We start from the raw sequence: 24,987 nt of genomic DNA on the forward strand, positions 1-24,987 counted from the left end.
TTAGCCCTTCATAATCAGCATCACAGACAAATTCAGAGGGCTCTAGCTTTTAAGAATTAGGTGTACCATTCAGTACAGACCTAATTCCTTTATTAAGACATCCCCACACAGGCATTGCACACTTAAGATTGTTTGCTGGTACTGCAAAATCTGGATTTCTGGGCCTGGAATCAGGAAGACCTGAATGTGTGCCTCAGTTTCCTCATCTGTAAAATGAGCTGACAAAGGAACTATTCCAAATTATTCCAGTATCCTTGCCAAGAAAACCTCAAAATGAGGGTCTTGAGGAATCAGATATGACTGGATAATAACATTCCTTGACAGCTCCTATTCTATAGGACCAATGAGTGACTAACTGAAATGAGATATAGGATGTTGTGACTTTACAAGGATTGGTTAAAATATAATGTTATTGACAGTCCAGACAACCTTATTGACAATATATCTCTGTGGAAATCTTAATGAAGGCAATACTAACTGATTGCAACAGATATGCTTAATAAGTATTAACAGTGTTGTGGAGTCATAGCTAGGTGGTACAGTAAGTACAGATAGAGTGATGTTTTGAGTCAGGAAGGCTCATCTTCCTGAGTTCAAATCTGGCCTCAGACACTTACTTACTAGCTGTATTACTCTGTTTGCCTCAGTACCTTATCTGTAAAATGGGCTGAAGAAGAAAATGGCAAATCATTTGAGTATCTTTGCCAAGAAAACTCCAAATGGGGTCATGTAGAGTTAGATATGGCTGAAATGCCCAAAAAACAACAGAGTACCATGTTGGATACTGGGGCCCAGGGTAGAGTTGGAAGATTGTTGGGAAGGGGGAGGACATAAAGTTTAGATTAGACACAACTCCTAACTCCATGAGAGTTCTAGTTAGGAAGAAGATATGAAGTGCACTTAAATAGCTTTAATATAAAATAATTTATGAGATGTACATAAGGTAAGTAAAACCAAAGTGTTCTGTGAATCCCAAAGGGGAAAGAATATGGCTTCACAATTGTCTTGTGCTTTATAGTTCACAAAATTCCCCCTTCCCAACAACTCTGTTTAGTTTTTTAAATAATTCTTTGGTATACGTAAATTTTATTATTTATTAAAGACAAATGCAAATTTTCATACTAATGAGATGGATGTGCTTGCCTATTTTTACATAAATAATTAAATCTTGGCATAATTTTTGATACCTTTTACTACAACTCCATTTAGTGCAAATATTATTGTTCTCGTTTTATAGATGAGGAAACTGAGCCAGAAGATTTATTAGCACATAGGTAGAAAAGCAAGGATCTATATATGGGAAAGACTATTGAAAGACCATTTAATCCAAATGTTTTTATTTTATTGTTGAGGGAAAAGAGCCCCAGAGAAGGGGAAATAACTTGGCTAAGGTCATATTAGCTGAATAGGTCTGAAGACTCCAAATCCAATGCTCTTGCAACGGTTACCAAATAGCAGAGCCAGGTCTTCTGATTTCAAATCCAAAACTCTTTAATGCTTATGCTATGAAAGATTAAGGAGCGTAAACACCAACCCCAAACCTCCCAATCTTCCTAGAGACGATCCACCCACATGCAGAAAAAAGTATCAAATGTTTCTCCTTTAAGTGGAAGTCACTGTTGACATTGTCCCTCATCATGATGGGGACAGAAAGCCTTCCTGTATCAAATCCTTCCTAATTTTCATCTCCTTTCCACTTCCAGTGTCTCTTGTAGTTGGATCCAGCCAAAAAAAAAAAATAAAAAGAGAAGGGGGGGAAGTGTCACTGTAATGAGTTCAAGCCAAACAAAGACGACTTTAGACGTGCCCGTGTTAAGAATCTTGGCAGAGATCTAGTTGGGCAATCTACTTTTCTATCTACCATCTTCCAAGCCGACCAGCTTGTGGGTGTGCTGGAGCTCGGCTGTTAGGCATGTGTGATCCAACAGGGTCCCCTTGGGCCTTTTGTGGGAGCTTGTGAATAACTGGAGTCAACTTTCACTTGTGTTCAGACTCACTCCCTTCACTTGCTTAGATGTTAGATTTGGAGAAGAATAGATTTTGCTTGATGTTCTGCATTCTTCCTCAGCTTGCCAGGTTACCTTGGGGAAGGGATTTGACCTGTGCAGATTCCTCAGAAGTAATCATTTGCTTACATGATATGAGTGCAGAGACAGTAGGAAGACTCCTTTGTCCCTAAATGTCTCTGTTAGGGGACACGAAGTTCTCTGATTGTAGATTCATTCCTTTGGCTGTCAAAGGTTCTTCAGTCTTTAAGTATAAGAACACATAACATAAGCTTAAGGATATTTTTCATAATTGGAGCCTTCCTATTCAAATGGTACCCATAATAGAAATGACTTGTCATAAGATCATATGATATTACTCTATCCTATCCTCCTCTGATAAGAACCAGGAAAAAAATCAGAAGAAGTTAGGTAATGCATTTTACTTAAATCTCACATTTTACAGTTGAGGAAACTAAGTCCCAGAGTGTAGCATTGACCTAAACTAAAGTCAAACAAGTTGTTAGCAACAGAGCTTCTGTTCAAACCCACAGCCTCTGACTCTGAATCTAGTATTCCTATTCATTGTACCCATCATTTATCAGTTAATATCTTAAGGAAGAAGTAGTTGACTACTTTTAAGCATGATGTAACACCTAAAGGAATTGCCAGAAAGAGGAAGAAGGGTACTGAAATGAGAAGTACTCACTCTGTTTCACAGCCTTTTCTGTGTACTATTTTAAAAAAATAGAGGTAACAAGAAATGTCAGTCAGTTTATTAAATGCCCATTTTGTGCTAAACATTGTTCAAGACACTTTAGGGTATATACAATAAAAAGAAATAAGTAATCCATGGACTCAGGAAATTTATAATGCAGATGGAGAATGAGACCACACATGCATAAGGTAAGCCTAAGAATACTTATATAACAACATTGGAACACTATTTAAAGCTGGAAAACTTAGATTCAAGTCCTTGCTCAAACGTCTCTCCTTTGAGTGGAAGCCATGTGTCATTGTCCCTCATTATGCTGGGGACAGAAACCCTTCCTGCATCAAGTTCTTTCTAATTTTCATCTCCTTTCCACTTTCAGTGTTTCTATGTCCCCTAGCTGTTGGATCATAGGTAAATAGCATAATATCTCTCATCCTCAGTTTCCTTATCGATAAATTAGGACTAAAGATATTTACATTGCCTATTTCTTGTTTATTACATGTGCACAGAGAGTACTTTATAATTTCCCAATGGATAGATGGCCAAAGGATATGAACAGAGACTTTTCAGATGAAGAAATTAAAGTTACCCATAATCACATGAAAAAAAGTGCTCTAAATCATTATTGATTAAAGAAATAGAAATTAAAATAACTCAGGGGTACCACCTCATACCTATCAGATTAACTATTACAGAAAAGAAAAATGACAAATGTTGCAGGAGATATAGGAAAATTGGGACACAAATACACTCACCATTCTAGAAAGCAATTTCAAACTATGTCCAGGACAATGAAACTGTGAATACCCTTTGACCCAGCAATACCAGAAATAGGCCTATATTCCAAAGATATTTTAAAAAGGAAAGAGAAGAGGGTGAATATACATATACACACATATATATATTTATATGTGTATACATATATAATATTTTTACATTCATATACACATACACAGACATGCTCACACACATACACACATATACAAAATAAATCATAACAACTCTTTTTGTTGTGGTAAATAATTAAAAATTAAGAGGATGTCTATCACTTGGGGAATGGCTGAACAAGTGGTAAATGATTATGATGAAATACTATTGTGTTACAGAATAAAACATTTTTTTAAATTTTATTAATTTTATAATTATACATTTTTGACAGTATATATGCATGAGTAATTTTTTATAACATTATCTCTTGTATTCAATTTTCCAAATTTTCCCTTTCCTCCCTCTACTCCCTCCCCTAGATGACAGACAATCTCATACATTTTACATGTGTTACAGTATAATCTAGATATAATATATGTGTGTAAATCCAATTTTCTTGTTGCACGTTAAGTATTGGATTCCGAAGGCATAAGTAACCTGGGTAGATAGACAGTAGTGCTAACAATTTACATTCACTTCCCAGTGTTCCTTCTCTGGGTATAGTTGTTTCTGACCATCATTGATCAGCTGGAAGTGAGTTGGATCTTCTTTATGTTGAAGATATCCACTTCCATCAGAATACATCTTCATACAGTATCGTTGTTGAAGTGTAAAGTGATCTCCTGGTTCTCCTCATTTCACTCAGCATCAGTTCATGTAAGTCTCTCCAAGCCTTTCTGAATTCATCCTGCTGGTCATTTCTTACAGAGCAATAATATTCCATAACATTCATATACCATAATTTACCCAACCATTCTCCAGTTGATGGACATCCGTTCATCTTCCAGTTTCTAGCCACTACAAAAAGAGCTGCCACAAACATTTTGGCACATACAGGTCCCTTTCCCCTCTTTAGTATCTCTTTGGGATATAAGCCCAGTAGTAGCACTGCTGGATCAAAGGATATGCACATTTTGATAACTTTTTGGGCATAATTCCAGATTGCTCTCCAGAATGGCCAGATTCTTTCACAACTCCACCAACAATGCATCAGTGTCCCAGTTTGCCTGCATCCCCTCCAACATTCATCATTATTTGTTCCTGTCATCTTAGCCAATCTGACAGGTGTGTAATGATATCTCAGAGTTGTCTTAATTTGCATTTCTCTGATCAATAGTGATTTGGAACACTCTTTCATATGAGTGGATATAGTTTCAATTTCATTATCTGAGAATTGTCTGTTCATATCCTTTGACCATTTATCAATTGGAGAATGGTTTGATTTTCTTATAAAATTAGGATCAATTCTCTATATATTTTGGAAATGAGACTTTATCAGAACCTTTAACTATAAAAATATTTTCCCAATTTGTTACTTCCCTTCTAATCTTGTTTGCATTAGTATTGTTTGTACAGAAACTTTTTAGTTTGATGTAATCAAAATCTTCTATTTTGTGATCGATAATGATCTCTAGTTCTCCTCTGGTCATAAATTCCTTCCTCCTCCACAGGTCTGAGAGGTAGACTATCCTTTGTTCCTCTAATCTATTTATGATCTCAGAATAAAACTTCTAAACTGTGGTCATAACCCTGATGGTTCACATACTGAATATAGGAGGTTGCAAAATTATGATTAATATCAATAATGTCAGATTTGTGTATATATATAATATCTATATATACCAGGGATCACATAAAAATTCTTAAATGAAAAAGTTTTGTGAATGGAAAAAATTTAAGAAGCATTACTCTAAAAAATGACAAATAGGATGCTTTCAGAAAAGCTTAAAAAAATTGACATGAACCGATGCAAAATGAAATCAGCAGAACTAGGAAAACATTGTACACAGTAACAGCAGTATTGTACAATGATTAACTGTGAAATGATTTAGCTGTTCTCAACAATATAGTGATCCAAGACAATTCCAAAGACTCATGATGAAAAATGCTGTTCACCTCCAGAGAAAGAACTGATAGTCTGAATGTAGAACAAAGCATACTTAAAAAAAAAACTTTATTTTTCTTGGGTTTTTTTTTTGGTTCATGTTTTTTTCAGAATATGATTAATAACTGCATATGTGTAATCTATATGAAATGGCTTGCTGGTTCAGGAAGGGGTGAGAGAAGGGAGGGAGAGAATTTGGAAGTCAAAATTTTTTTAAATGTTAAAAATCATTTTTTTGTGTAATTAGAAAGAATAAAATATTTAAAATGTTATATGTAGAAAAGCACTTTATAAGCTTAAAAATGCTGTGGAAATACAAATAATTATTATTAATTATTATGTAAACTAAGAACAAAAATACTGAAAGAGGGCTCAGAAGAGTGTTAAAGTTAAGAGGTTTTAATCAGAGAAGGTTTCCTGGTGGCTTTGTATCCAACACTTAGCAATGTCTTCAGTGTTTAGCACAGTGTCTGTCACATATAGTAAACACTTAATAAATGTTTGTTGGTTGATTGATAGATGGAAGTGAATTTTTTGAGCAAGGTTTGAGGGAGAAAGAAGTAGAGAAATATGAATTATCAGAATAAGGAGAAGGTATGCCATGTACCATCCCATATAATGTAATCAAGATTATTGAATCCAATCACCAAAAGGACAAAATTTCTCTTGAAGCTTCCAAGACAATGGAATTGATTTCCATCTCAAAAAAGAATGTGACTCATAGATTCAGAAACTTTATCAGGATATGGGTGATGTGAATAGGGAGTAAAAAGTATTCATGGCAATAAAAAGCAAGCATCTATTAAGCACTTAATATGTGTCTGAAACTGTGCTAATTGATAAGGAGACAAAGACAAAAATTCAAAAGTCTTGCTACCCTTAAGGAGTCTCCATTCTCCAGGAACCCACAGCAGAGAAGTAACGACAAATAAAATGAGGAGGAAGAAAATGTTAGAAATTACAGAAATCAGATAACTCTTCCCAAAGGAGATAGCACCTGATCAGATCCTTGAAGAAAAGGAAGATTCTTAGAAGCCTTGAAGAGGGATACATTTCAGTTAATAACATGCAAAGGGAAAAAAATGAGATGCTGAGTTGGGGAAATGGAAGTACAGCCAGTTTGACTAGAACATAGCATACATGAAAAAGAGGGGAGAGATTAAAAACTCAGCTGGCCAAAAATGACAACATGCTCAAAAATCCATTTACTCTCAGAATACTTTTTGGGTGCCTACAGTATCATCACTCAGCCTGGCTCGGTAAACTTTCTGAGCCCTGTGTCTGCACTTGATGCTGTATATTTATTAACCTTGGTTAAGCCTCCAAGCCACAGAGGTTCCAAGTGGATTCCACATATGGCATAAACTGTCAAACACTTTTTTTGAGGGGATGCTCACAATGTTATTAGAACAGCTTCTTCATGGGCAGGAGAGTTAAAGAAGATAGGATGTTATTTTACAATACCTACAATTAATGATGTGGACACACACTTAAAAGTGAACATCCTTGAAATTGTCTACAAGGGCTGGGTTTTTTTCTTTAGAGAAGTCTAATTTGAAAAGAAGGCAGGGAGGAAGAAGAAGAAGAAGAAGAAAAAGAGAAAGAGGGAAGAAGAGGAGAAAAAATAAGGAAGGAAGAAAAGCAAATTGGAAATAGGGAAAGGAGTAGGGGAAAAGGGAGAAAGATAGGGAAGGAAGGAAGGTGAGAAGAAAAGAAAAAGGAAGAAAAGAAGGAAAAAAGGGGGAAAAAGTAAGATAATGAATAGTTGTCTACCTCTCTCCCAAAAGGATAAAAACTATCTGATAAAAGACCACTGGAGCACTAGGTAGCTAATTGCTTAAGTCTCCTCAGCAATCCTTAAAAGCAAAAGACATGAGCCATAACTAGTAGTTTCTGCACTCAGCCCCCTGTAAAGGGATAACCCTCCTGGGACACCACATCAGAATGTGAGAGAGCATAAGGGAGGAAGCATCCAGGAAAAGGGTGAGAAAGCAGAAGCATCTTCAGGGTGATATTTTCAATGCACCTTAAGTTTTCTATTTCAAGAGGAATGCCTCAATCATATTGCTATAGTTATGACTTGGGAGGGAATTGTAAAATGTAGGACACCCAGGTTTGAAATAGATGTTTAGCCTCCTCCATTTCAGAACATTGACTCAAAGACCATGTTAACTTTTTTTAAATGTTAGTGGTAACAAATTATTAATTATTTGAACATAGATAAGAATTTTGGAAATTGCCATAAGAAAGTCAAATTCAAGTTTGGGGAAAATAGTAGTGATTAAATTATGTAATACCTTTTTAGATTTAAAATTTAGATGTGTGCATAAAAACATAACTGACATTTTTTGTTAGTGCTTTATAATTAGGCTCTGCCAAGAATTCCAAGGGAGCAGCTCCAAACATATTTTACATAGTAGCAATATCACTCTACTACTTGTATTGTCCAAGAAGTGACGATATTGAAGGAGATATATAATGAGTGCTATTTATTGAGTGCTAACTATATATGAAGCAAAATGATGAGGAGTCAAGCATAATGAATCAATCCCCTACTTGCAATGAGCTCGTGTGTTAATAGAGAAAACAATAAGTATATATAAAAGATGGTGCTTAAGCTAAACCTTGAAGGCAGAGGGATTCTCTGAGGCACAGGTAATGGGCACATGGGGCACAACCATTGCAAACAAATGAAGACAAGAAAAGGAGCACCTTATGTGAGAAACAAAAGACAGATTTGGCAACATCACAGAGGGCAGAAGTGGAGTAATATAAAATGAGTCTGGAGAGGTAGCTTGATTTCAGATTATGAAGGCTTTAAAAGCTAAGCAAAACAGTTTATATTTATCCCTAGAAGTAATAGGAAGCCACTGAAGTTGATTGAGTAAGGGAGTCACAAGGTTAAATCTGAATTAAAGGAAACTCACTTTAGCATCAGGAAATAGACTGGAGAGGTGAGGTATTTGAGGAAGGGAAACCAATCGGGAGGTTGTTGCAAAAATTAAAGCAAGACCTAATTGATAAGATCCTAAACTAGGATGGGATGAGTAGGGAGAATAAGTCAAAGGTGAAATAAAAATGGCAATCTTTGGCAATTCTTTGGATTGTAGGGTGAAAGAGAGTGAGGAGTCCAGGAAAATGCCAGCATTGTGAACTTGGGATTCTGATAGAATGGTGATATCATCCACAGAAAGCGAGGTTTGGAAGAGGGAAGATGTGGGAGGAAAGATATAGTGAGTTCTTTGTTATTCCTTGTTTCTAGTGCATTGTTGACTTCAACAGGATATCACATTTGAAATGTTTAACAGACAGTGATTTAGGTCTGAAGCTTAAAGACAGGTTGGAAATATAGGTTTGTGAGTCATCTCTATTGAAAAGACAATTACATCCATAGGAATTGATGAGTTTTCAGAGAGAGAAAGAGTAAAAGAGACAGGAGAGAAAAACAGGGAAACGGAAGGAAGGAGAAGGAAAGGATAGTCTAGTACAGAATATTTTATATTGCCAAAATTAGAGATCCTGATATGATGGAAGGAGCCCTCAGACTGGTAGAAGAAGGTACCAGAATACCTATATAGAGGAGGGGGAATCTAAGAGGAGAAGCTGACCATGATAGTCAAATAGTGATGGCTTAGTCAAGGATAAGAATCAAAACAAGACATTTAGATTTGGAAATTAAGAGATCACTGATAACTATGTCAATTGAATAAATGAGGTCTAGATTGAAAAAAGGTTGAGAAGAGAATGAGTGGGAAAAGAAAGTGGAGGTAATAACTGTCTGTAGCTTTTTTTCAAGGAGTTTGGCTATGAAAGCAAAAAACATATAGAATGATAGCTTAAGAAGATAGTGGGATAGAGTAAAAGTTGTATAAGAATGGGGAGACTGAAGGCAATAGGAAAGGAACCAGTGGTTACAGAGAGACAGGAAATTTTAGAAGCAGAAAGATAATGGAGTTGCAATTCGCTAGAGAAGTCAAAAGAGTATGGGGTTAAGTAGATATTGCAATGGGATTGACTTAGCAAGAAGAGATGTCTTTTTATCAGATAATGGGGGAAAGGCGGACTGGGTGATGGTATTAAAGGATTTTGAAAAGATGAAAAAGGGAGGATAAAGAACTCATATCAGATGACCTCAACTTTCTCAGAAAGGTAAGAGGCAAGATCCTCATCTGAGGGAAGAGTAGGAAGAGATATGGGAAGCTTAAAGATGGGAGAGAAAGTTTGAAAAAGCTTATGGAGAGTAGGATAAGGAAGAAAAAGAGGTCTTGCTACAATAAGACCCCGTTTAAGTTGGATATTATGAATTTATATTGAGCCTAACTTCTCCTACTCATTTTATAGATAAGAAAACCAAAGTAAATGGTGTTAAGGGCGTTGCTCAGGATCACACAGATAATAAGTTTCTGAGAAAGAGAGAAAAGAAAGAGGAAAAGCCTTGGGATCATTGAGATCATAGTGGATGACAAATGAATAATAAAGCCCAGTCTCTAGAATTGTTTCAGAAGTCAGTGGGCCAGACCTTGGCCTCAGCATCTGAGCTGCAATTATTATAGTTATTCCTCTAATAGTGAGTAAAGAAAGGTGAAGTAAGATCATGGGTGCTGATCTCCCCATTTAGCGGAGGTGTTTGGCCAGTCCAGATCTGGTCAATCCCTGGTCTGTTGTAAAAGTTTTGGTTGGTTTGTTTAAAAAATAATAATCATTACTTACTATTTCTCAATGCTGCTTTTAAGTTATTGGTTAAAACATTGATCTAAGAGATCCAGATCTGAAATATTTTTTAACTAACCCTGGACAAATGTGTTTGTGTATAGATTGTCATTGCCAAGTCTCCACTTGCTCCATTCTCTGTGTTCAATTATACCATCGAGGAAGCTGGTCTGGTTCTTCAAGGTAAGACTATTCCCCCACTAAACTCCCCCAAAAGAGTTAGATTATTTCATAGAATTAATGAAGGAAGAGTACCAGTGTTTCTTTTGTCACTAGTCTTATTAAAAGTAATTTCAGAACATAATGAATTCATCCCAGCTCTGTTGTCAAAATGAGGAAAAGGGGACAGGTATCAAGAAGACTCACAGACACATTTATTATAAAAGAGTTCATAGTCCATACTCTTTACTTTCAGTTGGGAACAAATGTACTTAACATGGAATAAATGAATGAATTAGCTTACTATGTGCAAGTGCTGGGGATGCAGCTAGAAAAGCAAGACATTCCCATCTCTTAGAAAGGTCACATTCTGATTGGTAAACAACATATATAGGATGGCAGATGGAAAGGCCCAGTGTTAGAACATAGTGGCAAAATAGATGATATTGCATCCTCTTTTTAGATGCATCAATTCCATTAATAAAACTTCATCTGTTTCTGATGTTGAACCATTTGATTGCCAAAGACTTGGTAGTGAGAATTCTTTTGTAGCTGTGATTTCTGATGAAGTGGAATGTATTTCACAACTATGGAGACAGTTGTCAGGATTTTTTTCCCCAGCATTGCTTTCCTGGATGATGACTTTGGGGGAAGTAGGAAGCAGAGGTGGTTGTTGTGGGGAAGTATGGCTGATCCTAGGCCTCTTGGTTTTACCTGCACAATGGAGACAGTTGGTTGGCAGCTGGTATTGTTGGTGACAGGGATGATGAGCACTTTCTCCATCATCCCTTGGAAGGGGATACTCCCTGGGAAGATGGCTGTAAGATAAGATGTTATTAATTATACCTAACTTGTCCATTGTGCCAATAATATATTCCCCTCATCAATAAATGCAGAATCCTTTTCTTTTCCTCTCATCTGTGCTTCCCAGAATCCTTGTCTTCTTTGGAGACTCAGCTCAGATCCCACAAGAAATCTTTTTTTCCATCAGTCTCCACACCTGTGCCTGTCAACTCTCTCACTTCTCAAAATCCTTTGTATTTATTTTTCATTCCAAGGGAGCTATATTACTTTAGATTAAAGACTATATAATTTTTTGTTTCATTTCTCAATGAAATGAACATTTAATTTAATTTTCATGAGTATTTCATTTTCTTTTAATATTAAGTACATTGCATTGCAGTGTGCATGATAAATGTTCATTGATTAATGATAACAATAACTAATATAGATATTGCATCTACTATGTGCCAGGCATTGTGCTGAGCACTATATAAATATTATCCCACTTGATCCTCACAACAGTCTGGGACAAGGGTTCTCAAATTACGACCTGCAGGCCACATGTGGCCCACTGAGGAGGTTTATGCGGCCCCCCAGGTTATGGCAAATGGGCTGAGGGGCAGAGACAGAGACAGTATGAGTTTTTGTTTTTACTATAGTCCGGCCCTCCCACAGTCTGAGGGACAGTGAACTGGCCCCTATTTAAAAAGTTTGAGGACCACTGGTCTGGGAGATAGATGCTATTATTATTCTTATTTTACAGATGAGGAAACTGAGGCAAACAGAGGTTCACTTATTTGCCCAAATGTTGTTTTAGCATCACATTGATAATTGCTGATACAAATGAGACTTCCAAAGTGTTATCTTTTAGTTTGTATGAGAGTTCTCAGGGACCAGAATCCACTTAGGATTAGGAGCAATAATTGGAAATAAAGAAGAGTACATATTTCAAAGAGAAAAGATCAATAATTTCTTTCTAACAGAGGAAGGCAATGTGTCTAAACACATATAAAGAGAAGAGCAAAATAAGAAGAAAAATTTGAAAAAAAACTTCAAAATTTAGACAGGGTCCAAAGTGGTTCTTACTAAAGCATCCTTTAGGAAAAATAAGTAGTGTTAAGAAAATAGCACAGAGATATAGAAGTCCTGGATTCAATCCCTTTTGGTTCTTCTTGACATTTTTCACAAGCCTCATCACATTCTAGACTTAAAGTTTCTTGACCCAATTCATTGTCCTCACAATATTTGTCCTCAGTTTAATATTCCTGTTTCCATTTTTGTGCACATATTTTCAAATTTGGTTTTATCAAATTGCCTCCTGTGAATGCTAACAACTACAACAATAAGGATAATAATAATGGTAATGGCATTTTGTAGTGTTTTAAGAATTATAAAACATTTTACATATATGATCTCATTTGATCAGACCTATTTTTTTCATTCTTCTAGAGTCATCTTTGCCTTTCAGAACTGTGCCCCAGTTTAGGGGCTAAAGTGCTAGACTTGGAGTCAAGACTTACTTGCTCTACTATCATAGATGAGCCTCAGTTCCCTCATTTGTAAAATAATTATTTTTCTCATTCTTCTTGAGCCATCTTTGCCTTTCAGAACTCATGACCAGTAAATCTGTTTTTTATAGTTGTCTCATCCTTTTGGGGACTATTTTCCCAACTTATACATTAGTGAATTGGGTCCTTAATGAGTGATTACTACTAGAACTAGAGTTCTAGTCATAACCTTAAAGTGGAGGGAGTGTTGGTGGATGATGTGTTTACAGATGGTTGTACCTTCTATGCACTCTCCAAAGCTGAGATGCAATAAAGTATAGATCAATTCTCTGCTGCTTGTGCTAATTTTGACCTGACAATCAACACCAAGAAAACACAGGTATTCTATCAGCAAGTACCACACCATCCCTATTTAGAACCATCAGTTATAGCAAAAGGAGAAGTTTTTAATGCTGTGGATAAGTTCATTTACCTTGGCATTAAACTTTCCATGGATGTCCACATTGATATTGAGACTGACACATGTATTACCAAACACTAGCTCAGTCTTTGGGAGGCTCTGAAGGAAAGTGTGGGAGAGAAGAGGTATTAGACTGACTATGAATTAGTTCAGAAGAAATGCAAAATGTAGTTAAGGAAGCCATCCCAAATGTTCACAGAGGCTGTTTGTATCCGACTTGTGGCAGAGTTCGTATTGGTCTTATCAGCCATAGTCGGACACTATAACTCAACTCTAACATGATGATGTCATTTTGGTCCTCTTTGAAAACAAAGGACAACCATCACCCATAATGAACCTCTATATCATTCTTAATTAATTATTAATATTTTATTAATGAATTTTCTCAGTAATATGATTTTTTTCCTATGAGGATTATTTTATCTAAATCCCAAATTTTTCATTACACAGGTTCATCCTCATTTTCCATCACATAGTTTTAAAAATGTTTCCATGATTTTGTTCTTTAACTTACTCATAGCTACGTGGGTATTTTTTGTTTGTGTATGTTTTCTATGTCCTTTTTTTTCATTATAACATAGTCTGTACATTATTAGTATTTCTATTTTTAAAATTTACTTTTAATTTTTTTGTGCCTTAGAACATTTTCTGTTTTTGTAAAAATACCATATTCAGCAAGTAGTTTAATCTTCCCTCATTCCCTCCCCTCCAACCTCTTATTTTTAGTAACTTTCTTTTTCTGTGCCTTTTTCTTAGAAATTTCCCTTTGTTTTGTTTTCTCTATTCTTTCTCTTCCCTTCCAGTATATTCTGGATTTAATTTCCTGCTTCACAGGCTATACTCATACTTTTCTTTTTCTCTCTTTGTTCTCCATGAGGTTGAAATTTCTGATTACCAGTTTGAGGTCCCTCATCTCTTCAGTTTCTATGACACTGCCATTGTAGAGTTTGTACCACCTCTCTTTATTCTGCTATACCTCCCTCTCTTAGAAATATCAATTTATGAAGGAAGTAATGTCAGACAGAAGCAATGCTGTGTGATACATTAGATTTTTACCCTAAAGCTCATGGTCTAGGCTTTTCACCTGCTAAAGACCATGCTGCATCACCTCTGACTCTCCATTCTAATCCAAAGCATTCTCAATACTGGCTGACCTTAGGAATTCACACATTCTTTCTTTTGGGTATAATGCTGCCCATTGAGACACAAAACTCAGAAAAAACAGGCTCTCCATGCACAAAGTTCTTACTTTCCTCCACATTATAATATTTGCTCATTGTATTTCAGCTTCTCTTTGAAGTTTTTATTCATTCTTCCTCCTGTTTCCCCTAGACTGAACACATGGTAAGTATTCCTTCACCCATCACTGAGTCATTTCTTTTCCTTCTTAGAAGAGCTCTTCAATAAGACCCTTTCCTTCTAGTCTCTTCTCTCTGCCACCTCTATCCCCCTCTTTCACAACGCATCTATCTAAAAGACTTTAACAATCTGTCCACTATTCACGCATGTAATGGTAAATAGTAATGCATCACTGTCCTACTTCTCCCAATTTCAGCAACTTTCTTTTTTGCCATTCCCCGCACAAAAGGCAAGAATTCATTTACCTGTGGGAGGGTCAGGGGATTAAGCCTATGAGGACTCAGTTGAACTCTTCTACCTTTGATTCTCATTAGTGTTCAAATTCCCTTGAATTCTTAAGTCCCTTAGGTCTTTTTTATCCCTTGGGCTTTCTTTTTTCTTTATTTTATCTCAAAGATTAAACTTTTTCCCCCTAAAACTATATCCTATAAACATGGAACTTAATACATTTTTGCATTTAGTATCTTTTTGATAAGCATATTTGTTTTCTTTTCTAGGGTGTTTTTTTTTGGGGGGGGGGTGTTTGTAGGTCAGTGCCTACTCAATTCCATTTTCTTATTGTCTAAATTGGATGTTTTTTTTCTTTGTTGTTGTTGAACGTCCATCTTTTAAAAATACTAAAAACTTGGCTCAATTTTGAAGGCTATATAATTTTGAATAAAAACTTTAAGCTCCATTGTTTTTTGTAGTATATTATCAATCCCCAATCAAAGGTCTTCACAATGTTAACAAAATTTATTTTTTGCCACTGAAATCGTTAAGCTTAGCCACTACAGTTTAAAATGAAGACTTTTTTTATTATTTCCATTTATTATTTATTATTATAATATTTATTATTTTTATTATTATCTGTGGATTCTTTCAGTTGGTACTTATTTGTCTATAATTAGAAATGCTAGAGAATTTTCTTTTATTGGATTATTTGATTTGACAAATATAAAATCTATGAATCCTTTTAATGTTTTATTTGTTCTGTTAAATTTTCCTCCACTCCAGCTTCAGTTTTTTGAGAGATTCTCCATTATGGATTCAATATCACCTATTCTCATTATGTTTTTATAATTTGTGTTTAAAGTTATATTTTATGCACTGAGAGCTTTCAATTTTGACTTATTCCATTCCTAATTTTTATTTCATGAATTTTATTTCTCTTTTGAGCTATTCTGAAGTTTTTGTTCTGCTATATCTGGAGAGCTCACAAGAATATGTCTTTTATTTTCCTCCACATTATAATATATGCTAATTGTACTTTGGTTTTTTATAGAAAGTTTTACTCATTCTTTCTCCCATTTCTAGAATTCTCTCTGCTGAATTCTGTGTGCCTTCAGTCAGGCCTTGTGCACCTTACTGTTCAGCAGATTTTAGCCCCTTAGTTCTCCCTATTCCTTCTTGTCTCTTCTTCCTTCATATAGCTCAGCAGAATTGTTATGCCTTCTGTGGAGTATAAGTAAAGAGGTGTTTAGGTAGAGTCACTTTGGCTTACCTTAGAACCAGGCTTTTTTTTATTTTATGAACTTAACTCTACATTAGTTTTAGTATACTACATTTGCCTTATAACTGCTTTCTTCTGAGGTTGAATAGTAGAAGAGGTTTGCAGAAAGCAACTAATTGAATTATCAACTAAGAAATTTAAGAATCTATCAGAGGCTTTGCTTTTTGGTGGACAGAAGCCAACAAATGTCTGAATTGTTGAAGTCATTCATCAATCTGTCTTGCCAGTAATCTCATTATTCATACCCTTCATCTAGCTGAAATGTCTGTAATATTCCCACAAGGATATCATTCTGTTTCTTTTAAACAAAGTTTGCCCTTCTATTGCAAAATTTTAGTCCTAAATTTCATTTTAAGTCTCTATGATGCTTTATTGTTGTTCAGTTGTTTTTCAGTCTTGTCCAAGTCTTTGTGTCCCCATTTGGGGTTTTCTTGGCAAAGATACTGAAGGTTTTTGCCATTTCCTTGTTCAGTTCATTTATAGATGAGGAAATTGAGGCAAACAGGATTAAATAACTTGCCTAAGATCACACAGCTAGTAGATTTTTGAAGCCAGATTTGAATCCATGTAGATGAATTTTCCTGACTTCCAGACCCAGCACTCCATGCATTGAGCCACCTAGCTGTCCCTGATTATCATAATAGTTAGCATTAATATAGTTCTCCAAGATCTTATTAATATTCTTGAGTTAAAACTCAGCTTCACTTTGCTTTTATAACTGGACAGCTGTTGAAAACAATTCAGACACATCCATATCATTCATATTTCCCTCAATCCTCATGGCTTATGAATCTTTGAAGTATCAATATTTAGGTGTACCTGGTTATACTATTCCTTTTAGTTGTCTCATTTCATGTTATTTTGTTCCCCTTCACTTTGAACTATTGCATTAATGGCATTCATGGAATTGTGGATCTCTTCAGATCTGGGTCTTGTGACTCAGAACCCTGAGAAATGTGAGTTCTGTTCAAAGTTAGAACACTTCAGCTTGGTTCTGGAACTTGCAAGTGAAGGGACCACAGTCTAGGTGGAGAGCCAGTATCATTTGAAATACTTCTGGTTAAGAAAGTCTATAACGTCTGACTAGGATTATTAAAGTTAAGAGAAACAGTGCTTGCTTGTTTTGTTTTTTTATTTATCCTTTTTTTTTCATTTTTGATCTGATTTTTTTTGTGCAATATTTTGTGAAAATTTGTTTAGAAGAATTGCACGTGTTTCACCTATAATTTGTAATTTAATTACTTGTTGTCTAGAGGAGGAAGTGGAAAGGGAGAAAAATTTGAAACACAAGGTTTTGCAAGGGTGAATGCTGAAAACTATCTTTTTATGTATTTTGAAAAATAAAAAGTCATTATTATTTATTATCTAAAACTAAAATAAAGAATGATTTTTTAAAAATGAGAAACAGGAATTTTTGATCGAGTAATATTTCAGATATTTGGAGCCATTTGTCCATTAAACATAGCTTGCACAAGGTCTCCCTTTGAAATATAAGATGAAAACATATCTCAGACTGAATGGCAGGCTCATATATAGAGATGCAGAAGATATTACATATGGGCAACTAGGTAGCTCAGGGGATAGAATGCCAGGCTTGGAATCAGGAAGCCCCAAGTTCAAATTCATATTCAAACACATACTAGCTCTCTGTTTGCCCACAGTTTCCCATCTATGAAAAACAGTAGCATCTACTAGTTTCTAGGGTTGTTGTGAGGGTCAAGTAAAATAATAATTGTATATCACTTAGGACAGTGTCTGGTACATAATAAGTGCTAGTTAAATATAATAATTATCATTTGTCCTAAACTACAAATCATTAATTTCCATAGCATGAGCAGTGGGCCTTTAATAGGAGCAACTTTCTCCTCTAAATTTCAATAGAGGCTCCAGACAAGTTTCTTAATGTCTCACTGCTTTCAGGCATTTCTATAAGTGGTAGAAAAGTTGCAGATGGGTACTGACAAAGAGAATTTCCTTTTCCAGAGTTCCCTATACCAACGAAATTATCAATCTGAATTGAATAAAAGAGATCTAGTAGGTTCATTGGTTTTCCAAGCTACTGTATGAGCTGTATTCTACTGGAAACATTTTGCAGTGTAAAGGCCTAATAGACATGGTGTTGTTTGGGGGAAGGTTTTCAATCCTGACAGAAGCAGAGGTCGCCATCTTCCCATTCCTTCCCCTTTCGAAATGTTTTTCCTTCATCATAGAATCTGGTAACAATTATTGATTTTAGTAGGGATTCCTGAGTGCAGGAAAATTTGGGTAAAGTGACTGTTGCTCTTTTGCTCTTTAGCCTTTGACTTTTGGTGTTTAAGATCAGATCATTGGTAAATATTTCCTTTATAATTACAAATATTGTTTTCTGACTGAGAATTAGAGATTCTAAGGACAGATTAACAAAAACAACCAAAGATCCTTTGTTACATATTCTCCAAGGACATGCAATCAGAAAGCTGGACTTTTTTTTTTTAGTACACAGTGTAGCTTTTGAGATTTTGAGGGAAAGTTAGGCTTAAATTAAAAAATGGGAAAGAATAAAAGGTTCCTAGGAACTGTGGATAGACTCTATCATGAGAAGAAAGCAGATTCTGCCTAGATAACTCCTCCTTTTCCTTTTCCTCCTCCCCTTCTTTTTTTCTCCCTTCTTTCATTATACTGTAAATGGAAAGAAAATAATTAGTTGAACACTATGTAATTAAAGCACTATATGTACATTAGCTATTATTATTAATAATCAATGATTATTTTATTGGTTATAAACAATGGATCATTTCTTTATTATATCTAAAGAATTTATCTTGTATAATAATTTTAATGGCATTGTTGATCATAATCATTATTACTAATGATAATAAGAGCTAGTGTACATATAGTATTTCAAGGTTTGCAAAATGCTTTATAGACATTATCTTATTTGATTTTTACAATAGGCCTGAGAGGTAAGTGCCATTATTATTATAATTTTTACAGATGAGAAAATTGAGACTGAAAGAGAATGATTGCTATAGCTGGGGTCACACACATAGGATTTGAACTCATCTTCCTGTCTTTCAATTCTGACCTTTATCCAAAATGCAAATTTGCTACTCATGATCTGGCTTCATGCTTAAGATATGTCCTAGCCTGTAGTTCTGTCTGTCTACCTAATGTATCATTTAAGCAAGTAGCAATGAATATAAAAAGGTTAGACAATATGTTAAACCCTCCCCACATACAACTCCCCTAAATAGGTTGGTATGGCAGAGTGAAAAACTGACCCTGGACTCAGTGGACTTGGGCTCAAATACAGTGTGCTTTTATACAAGGTAGTTTTGTACAAGCTCATTTCGTTCTAATTTCCTTTCTATAAAATTTCCCAAGGAAATCATAAAGAAGGGAAAAGGACCCATATGTGCAAAAAAATTGGAATATGAGTAGATGCTCATCAATTGGGAAATCACTGAATAAGCTGTGGTATATGAAGATAATGGAATATTATTGTACTATAAAAAAATTGATGAACAAACTGATTTTTAAAAAGGCCTGGAAAGATTTACACAAACTAATGCTGAGCAAAACAAGCAGAACCAGGAATACATTGTACACAATAATAGCAAGAATATGAGATGATCAACTATGAAAGACTTGGTTCTTCTCAGTGGTTCTGTGATCCAAGGCAACCCCAATAAACTTTGAACAGAAAATACCATCTGCAACCAGAAAAAAAAAAAAAACTATGGAGATTGAATGTAAAGCAACACATGCTATGCTTACTTCTTTTTTTCTGTTTTTTTCTTTCCCATGGTTTTTCCCTTTTGTTCTGATTTTTCTCTCCCAAAATGATAAATAAAATTCAATGTGTATTAAAAAATGAATAATTTTTTAAAATAAATAAAATTAGGGGAGTGAACTAGATAGTTTCTGAGTTCTAGATTTCAGTTCTAGATTTATGAACTTAATTTATATAATGGCCTGTATTTATAACCCTTTGCTTGGTCTGTATATGGAGGAAACTTTGTTTTTTTCAAATATGAAAGTGTCTTTAGAAATGTTTGTCATGAAGTGGGGGTAAGAGAGAAGGAAGTGAACCCAAAGACAATATTAAATTTCAGATGTCATAGGAGATAAAATCGAAAGAGAGGAAGGAGCCTAAAAGGGAATTCTTTAAAGTAAAAAAAAAAATAGGTTGACAGGCTATGATATGAATGATAATTAGAATGTTCTAATTTCAAGAAGAAGAGAAGAAAGTCCAGGAACTTTTTGAGCAAGAGAGAGAAACCATGAACCAGCAATGTTGATGTCCAGGACTAGCAATGCACAAATATGTCTTCATGTCAAAAATTTTTTCAATAGTGTTTTTATTTTCCCAAATATATTTAAAGATAGTTTTCAACATTTGCCTTTGTAAAACTTTGTTTTCCAAATTTTTCTCCCTTCCCTTCTTCTTTTCCCCTTCCCAAGACAATAAGCAATAGTTAAACAAAAAGTTCTTCTAAACATATTTCCATATTTGTCACTTCATGTCAAAACTTGAAGACAAATTCATTTGGAAAAGAGAGACCTTAAGACACTTCAAGGCCCAGAAAGATATTGACTTTTGACAGTAAGGGGAAGTCTCTGAGGGGAAGAAGGCCTGAGAGGAGCTTTCTTGGCATTCTTTTGTGGGGGAGGAGCAAGCAGGGGGAGAAGAAGTGTGCCATCTGAGAGCTTCCTCTATTCATTTTTGCTAACCATACTTGCTTCTACAGATGCTGAAGGAGACTAAATACTTTCAAGATTCTACGTTTTGGTTCCCTTAACGACTTTTAAGAACTGAAGTAAGCAGAACCAGAAAAATAATATGCACAATGTCTATTATACTGTAAATGGAAAAAGCAAAAAATAAAGTGAACACTGTATAATTATCATGACCAAGCTTGACCTTAGAAAAGAGTTTATAAAATTCTCTTCCATCTTTCCTTTGCAGAAGAGGTGAACTATGAATGAGGAATATTGCATTTACTATCAGATATGGTGGTTGAATTTGCTGAACTACTTTTATTCTTTTGGTCCCTTCTTTGTTACAAGAGAAGCTCATCAGTTAGGAAGGGTAGAGGGAAATATCATATTAAACGAGTTATAAAAATAAAAGATAGTATTGTGTGTGTATATATATATACTATGTATATATATATAATTTTAAAATTATATATATTTCTGAGGAAGAGCGTCAGTCATCCCACCCTGATTTTGATGCTGCTCAGACAATATCACTGTTCTAGACTGAACTAAGGGCTAAGACCTAAGAAAAGCAAGAAGAGTGATGGTTCCTAAGTCATCAAGAGATCTCATCAAGAAAATTCTAGCTAAGTTATAGATAGAAATATTCTGAATTGATTTTTAAAAGAAAGTAGAAATGTCAAAATTTAACAGGGACAAATATAAAATCCTTCCTTTAGATTCAAGAAGTCTCATTCCTTAAACACAACGGCTTTATCCTCTGTATTCCTTTCTCCATTTACTATAGATTCTTCACTAATATCCCCTATGCACTCCCCTTATTCACAATAAAAAGACTTAAATGATGAAAAAGCTATAATTAATCACTGTTTTATATGAAAGATTATGGATCTTAAACCAAGAGTTATAGGGAGATCGTGTAGAAATTGCCTACCTTTAAAAAATACAAAGGTTACCGGGAGTTAAATTTTCACTCAATCTCAAAGGATTAGCAATAGTCAAGCACTCCAGTCCATTGCAGCCACCCCTAACGATTGTTTTTCTAAAAAGCAAAGGCCTTTCCTGCTGAGATCAAGCTCATAATGCTCAGACTTAAGTCTCTGAATTTATACTGCAAAACTACTTAAATGTGCTATTCTTTCTCCAACCACCATTATTCACTTCACTTCAACCCCAAATACTGATTTTAGACTCCACCACTTTGCTACCTGTGTGTCTATGCCACAGAGTCATAAGAGAAACTTTCTTTTGCCTAGCAGGGAGAAAATATTATTGTACAATGACTACAATTTCCATGATTCACCACAGGATTAGATTACAAACCCTCTCCCTACCTACTGGGAAAATCTGAATATACAGTTACACAACTGTCCTATCTAGAACAAAAAAAATTATAATCCCATTGTCTTTGTTGTGGTCAGAACACATGGAGAATATTTTATTTAGTTCTGAAAATCTTGTCTTAAGAAAACAGTTCGAAGCTGGAATGTGTCCAGGATTATTAGGGATCTTAAAATTATTCCATATAAGAATTAGAGATATTTGACCTGGAGAAGAGAAGTTGGTGGGAGGAGGGGAATGATAGCTGACTTCAAGAAATTGAAGGGTTGAAGATATAGAAGATTTCTTTAGTTTTTTTCCCTTAGTTTTAGAGGATGAACTAGGTACAATGGTAACAAATAGCAGATTTTGGTTGAATTGAAGTAGAAGCTTCCTAACAATTTGAGCCATTTAGAAGTGGAATGGGATGCATTCACTGGAGAGTTTCAAAGGAAGACCAGATGAGTACTTTCTGAGGATATCATTGAGGGTATTCCTGTTTCACTATGATCTCCAAGATCCCTTTTATCTCTGAGATTTTCTTCAGTCTTGTGCAATATAGGGGATCCCAAGGAAATTGGATAGACCCCAATAGATTGGACTCTTCCTGTAGCTTTCAAACCTTCACTTGTAGCTTTCTAGAGCATTTGTACTTATCTCCCTTTCTTTCTCACCTCCATCTTGAAAGTTTGTCAGGAAAGTAAAGTCATTTGGGAGGAAATTATTAACATAGCTATCAGTAGTGTGGCTTTCTGTCATTCTGCTCAAGGCCTTTGCTATTAGACCAGAAACCTGTGGGCACCTTGCCCAAACCACCGGCTTCTTCTACCTGAATAGATCTCAAGGCTTATGGGTAAGTAAAAAAGTGATTTCTCAAAACAATCTTTCTATTTCTGAGCCTAATTAGATGTGGAACTTTAGTGAAGTCAATAAGCCCCTCTTCAAAATAAGGAAAGTGGTTTAAATAATCTCCTAAAAATCATTCCAAATTTAAAATATAGTGCTCTATCTTTCTAATTTATATCTCCAATACCAGTTTGTATCCTGAAGTCTTTTGATAACTCTCTCATGTTAACATGTAGTCTCTTGAATTTCAACAAGCATTTATTAGGCACCTACTATGTGCCAGTCACTGTCCTAGGTGCTGGGGATACCAAGCACCTTCCCTCAAGGGTACATTTCACTGAGCTTAAAATTTTTTATTTTGGCACTTTAGACTGAAGATACTCAAGGTAACAGGAATAGGGATATTTTAGAGAAATATAAGAGAGACGACTCAATTCTAGGGGTACAAAGAAGAGAAACCTCTCATACCTTGAGTAGAGATATTAGATATTTACCAATGTAGCAATAGTGAAGAGCCTCTTGTCTGGGTCTTCCTTGGGCACCTATTTCAAATTCTTTGTACCAATCATGTTACTTCAGAGCTGATATGAACAATAGTAAGTGGTATGAGTAGGAGTAGATAATCTCTGAGGTCTTTGATGTTAAAATGTGGTGCTTCTATGGCCATATAAGAGAGGAAGTAACACTCATACAGCTAGATTATCATAGGGTTTGTAAAGGAAATTTAGAACCATCCAATACACCCACATATATAATTTTCCAGATGAGGAAACTGAGTCTCAAATAAGTTAAATAACTTGCTCATCATCATAAAAATGAAGTAGAAGATCCAGCCTTTGACTATACTTCAAATCCAAACTCTTTCCATTAGATCATGCAACCAATACTTACAATACTTACAACCAATATTATAAAAGGATTGTTAGGTTAAAGAGGGGCCTTTCTTGCCAAGACCAACCACTCTACTTAAGCCTTTGATTCCCTCTTTCCTTTCTTTCCTAAAGTTGAAATCATTCTATCTTCTTAATCTTCAATATCTTTCTATTTTCTTCCCTTAATGCCTACAAACATATCCAGATCTCCTCATGCTTAAAGATAATCTTCCCTTGATCCTATGACCTATTCACACTATGGTTCTATGTCTAAGTCCTAGAAAAAGTTCTGTCTAGATCCATTGCCTTCATTGTCTCTCCTTTCACTTTATATCTTAGCTCTTTGCATTCTAGCTTCAGATCCTATCACTCAATTAAAAGATTTTCCCTAAATTTTTCAGTCTCCTAATAACTGCCAAATCCATGGTCTTTTCTGAGTCCTCATCTTTATTGACTTATATCTATATATTGACCTATATCTGACTCTGTTGCACACCCTTCCTTTTTGAATATTTTCTCCTTCCTGTGTTTGCATGACTACTACTGGTCCCCTTACCTAAGTCTTCTTTGTGGATCATGCTCTATGCCCTGCCACTTAAATGTAAGTCTGTCCTATACTCTCCTCTTTCTTCGTAAAAGTCACCAGCTCATCAAAGGCAGCTAGCTTGCACAGTGAATAGACCCTGGGCCTGGAATCACATGACTTCAAACCCAGCCTCAGATGGGTATGACCCTAGGTAAGACCTCAGTATCCTCAGCTATAAGATGAGAATAATAACAACATATACCTTTCAAGACTGTTGTGAGATTTAGACAAGCTAAGGGAGGAAAAGAGAATAAGTATTTATTAAGCACCTATTATAAACCGGCTGGGATAGCTAGGTGGCTTAATGGATAGAATGACAGGCCTAGAGTCGGGAGAAAGTGAATTCAAAATCCAGCCTCAGACACTGAGTCCTTAACTCTGATTCAGTTTCTTCATCTGAATAAAAGAAATGGCAAGCCACTCAAGTATTTCTGCCAAGAAACTCCAAATCAGGTCACAAAGGGTCAGACATAATTGAAAACCAACTAAACAACAACAGTATGCCAGACACTGTGCTAAATGCTTTAGAAGTATTATGTCACTGTTATAAAGGGCAATACTATCCACCCAAGTTCTGGGCAATCTGGGTGTCATTCTGGACTCCTCACTATCTCTCTTCCTTCCCTCCTCTGAGTCTAATCAGTTGTCAAGGGCTGTCACTTTCACTTTTGCAACTTCT

At 35.4% G+C, this 24,987-nt stretch overlaps 1 protein-coding gene across 1 annotated transcript in view; it reads left to right on the plus strand.

Annotated features, from left to right (window-relative positions):
• RAD51B (RAD51 paralog B) overlaps nucleotides 1–20,869 on the plus strand; it is a 784,849-nt gene extending 763,980 nt beyond the window's left edge. Inside the window, exons 10-11 of the mRNA XM_074290461.1 lie at nucleotides 10,327–10,405; nucleotides 20,714–20,869. Coding sequence (XP_074146562.1) covers nucleotides 10,327–10,405; nucleotides 20,714–20,730 — 96 coding nt within the window. The 3' untranslated portion in view covers nucleotides 20,731–20,869. The remainder of the gene's footprint in view (nucleotides 1–10,326; nucleotides 10,406–20,713) is intronic.
• Nucleotides 20,870–24,987: the final 4,118 nt, after the last annotated feature.

The sequence above is a fragment of the Sminthopsis crassicaudata genome, chromosome 2 (genome assembly GCF_048593235.1).
Source record: "Sminthopsis crassicaudata isolate SCR6 chromosome 2, ASM4859323v1, whole genome shotgun sequence".
In the NCBI taxonomy this organism is placed as follows: domain Eukaryota; kingdom Metazoa; phylum Chordata; class Mammalia; order Dasyuromorphia; family Dasyuridae; genus Sminthopsis; species Sminthopsis crassicaudata.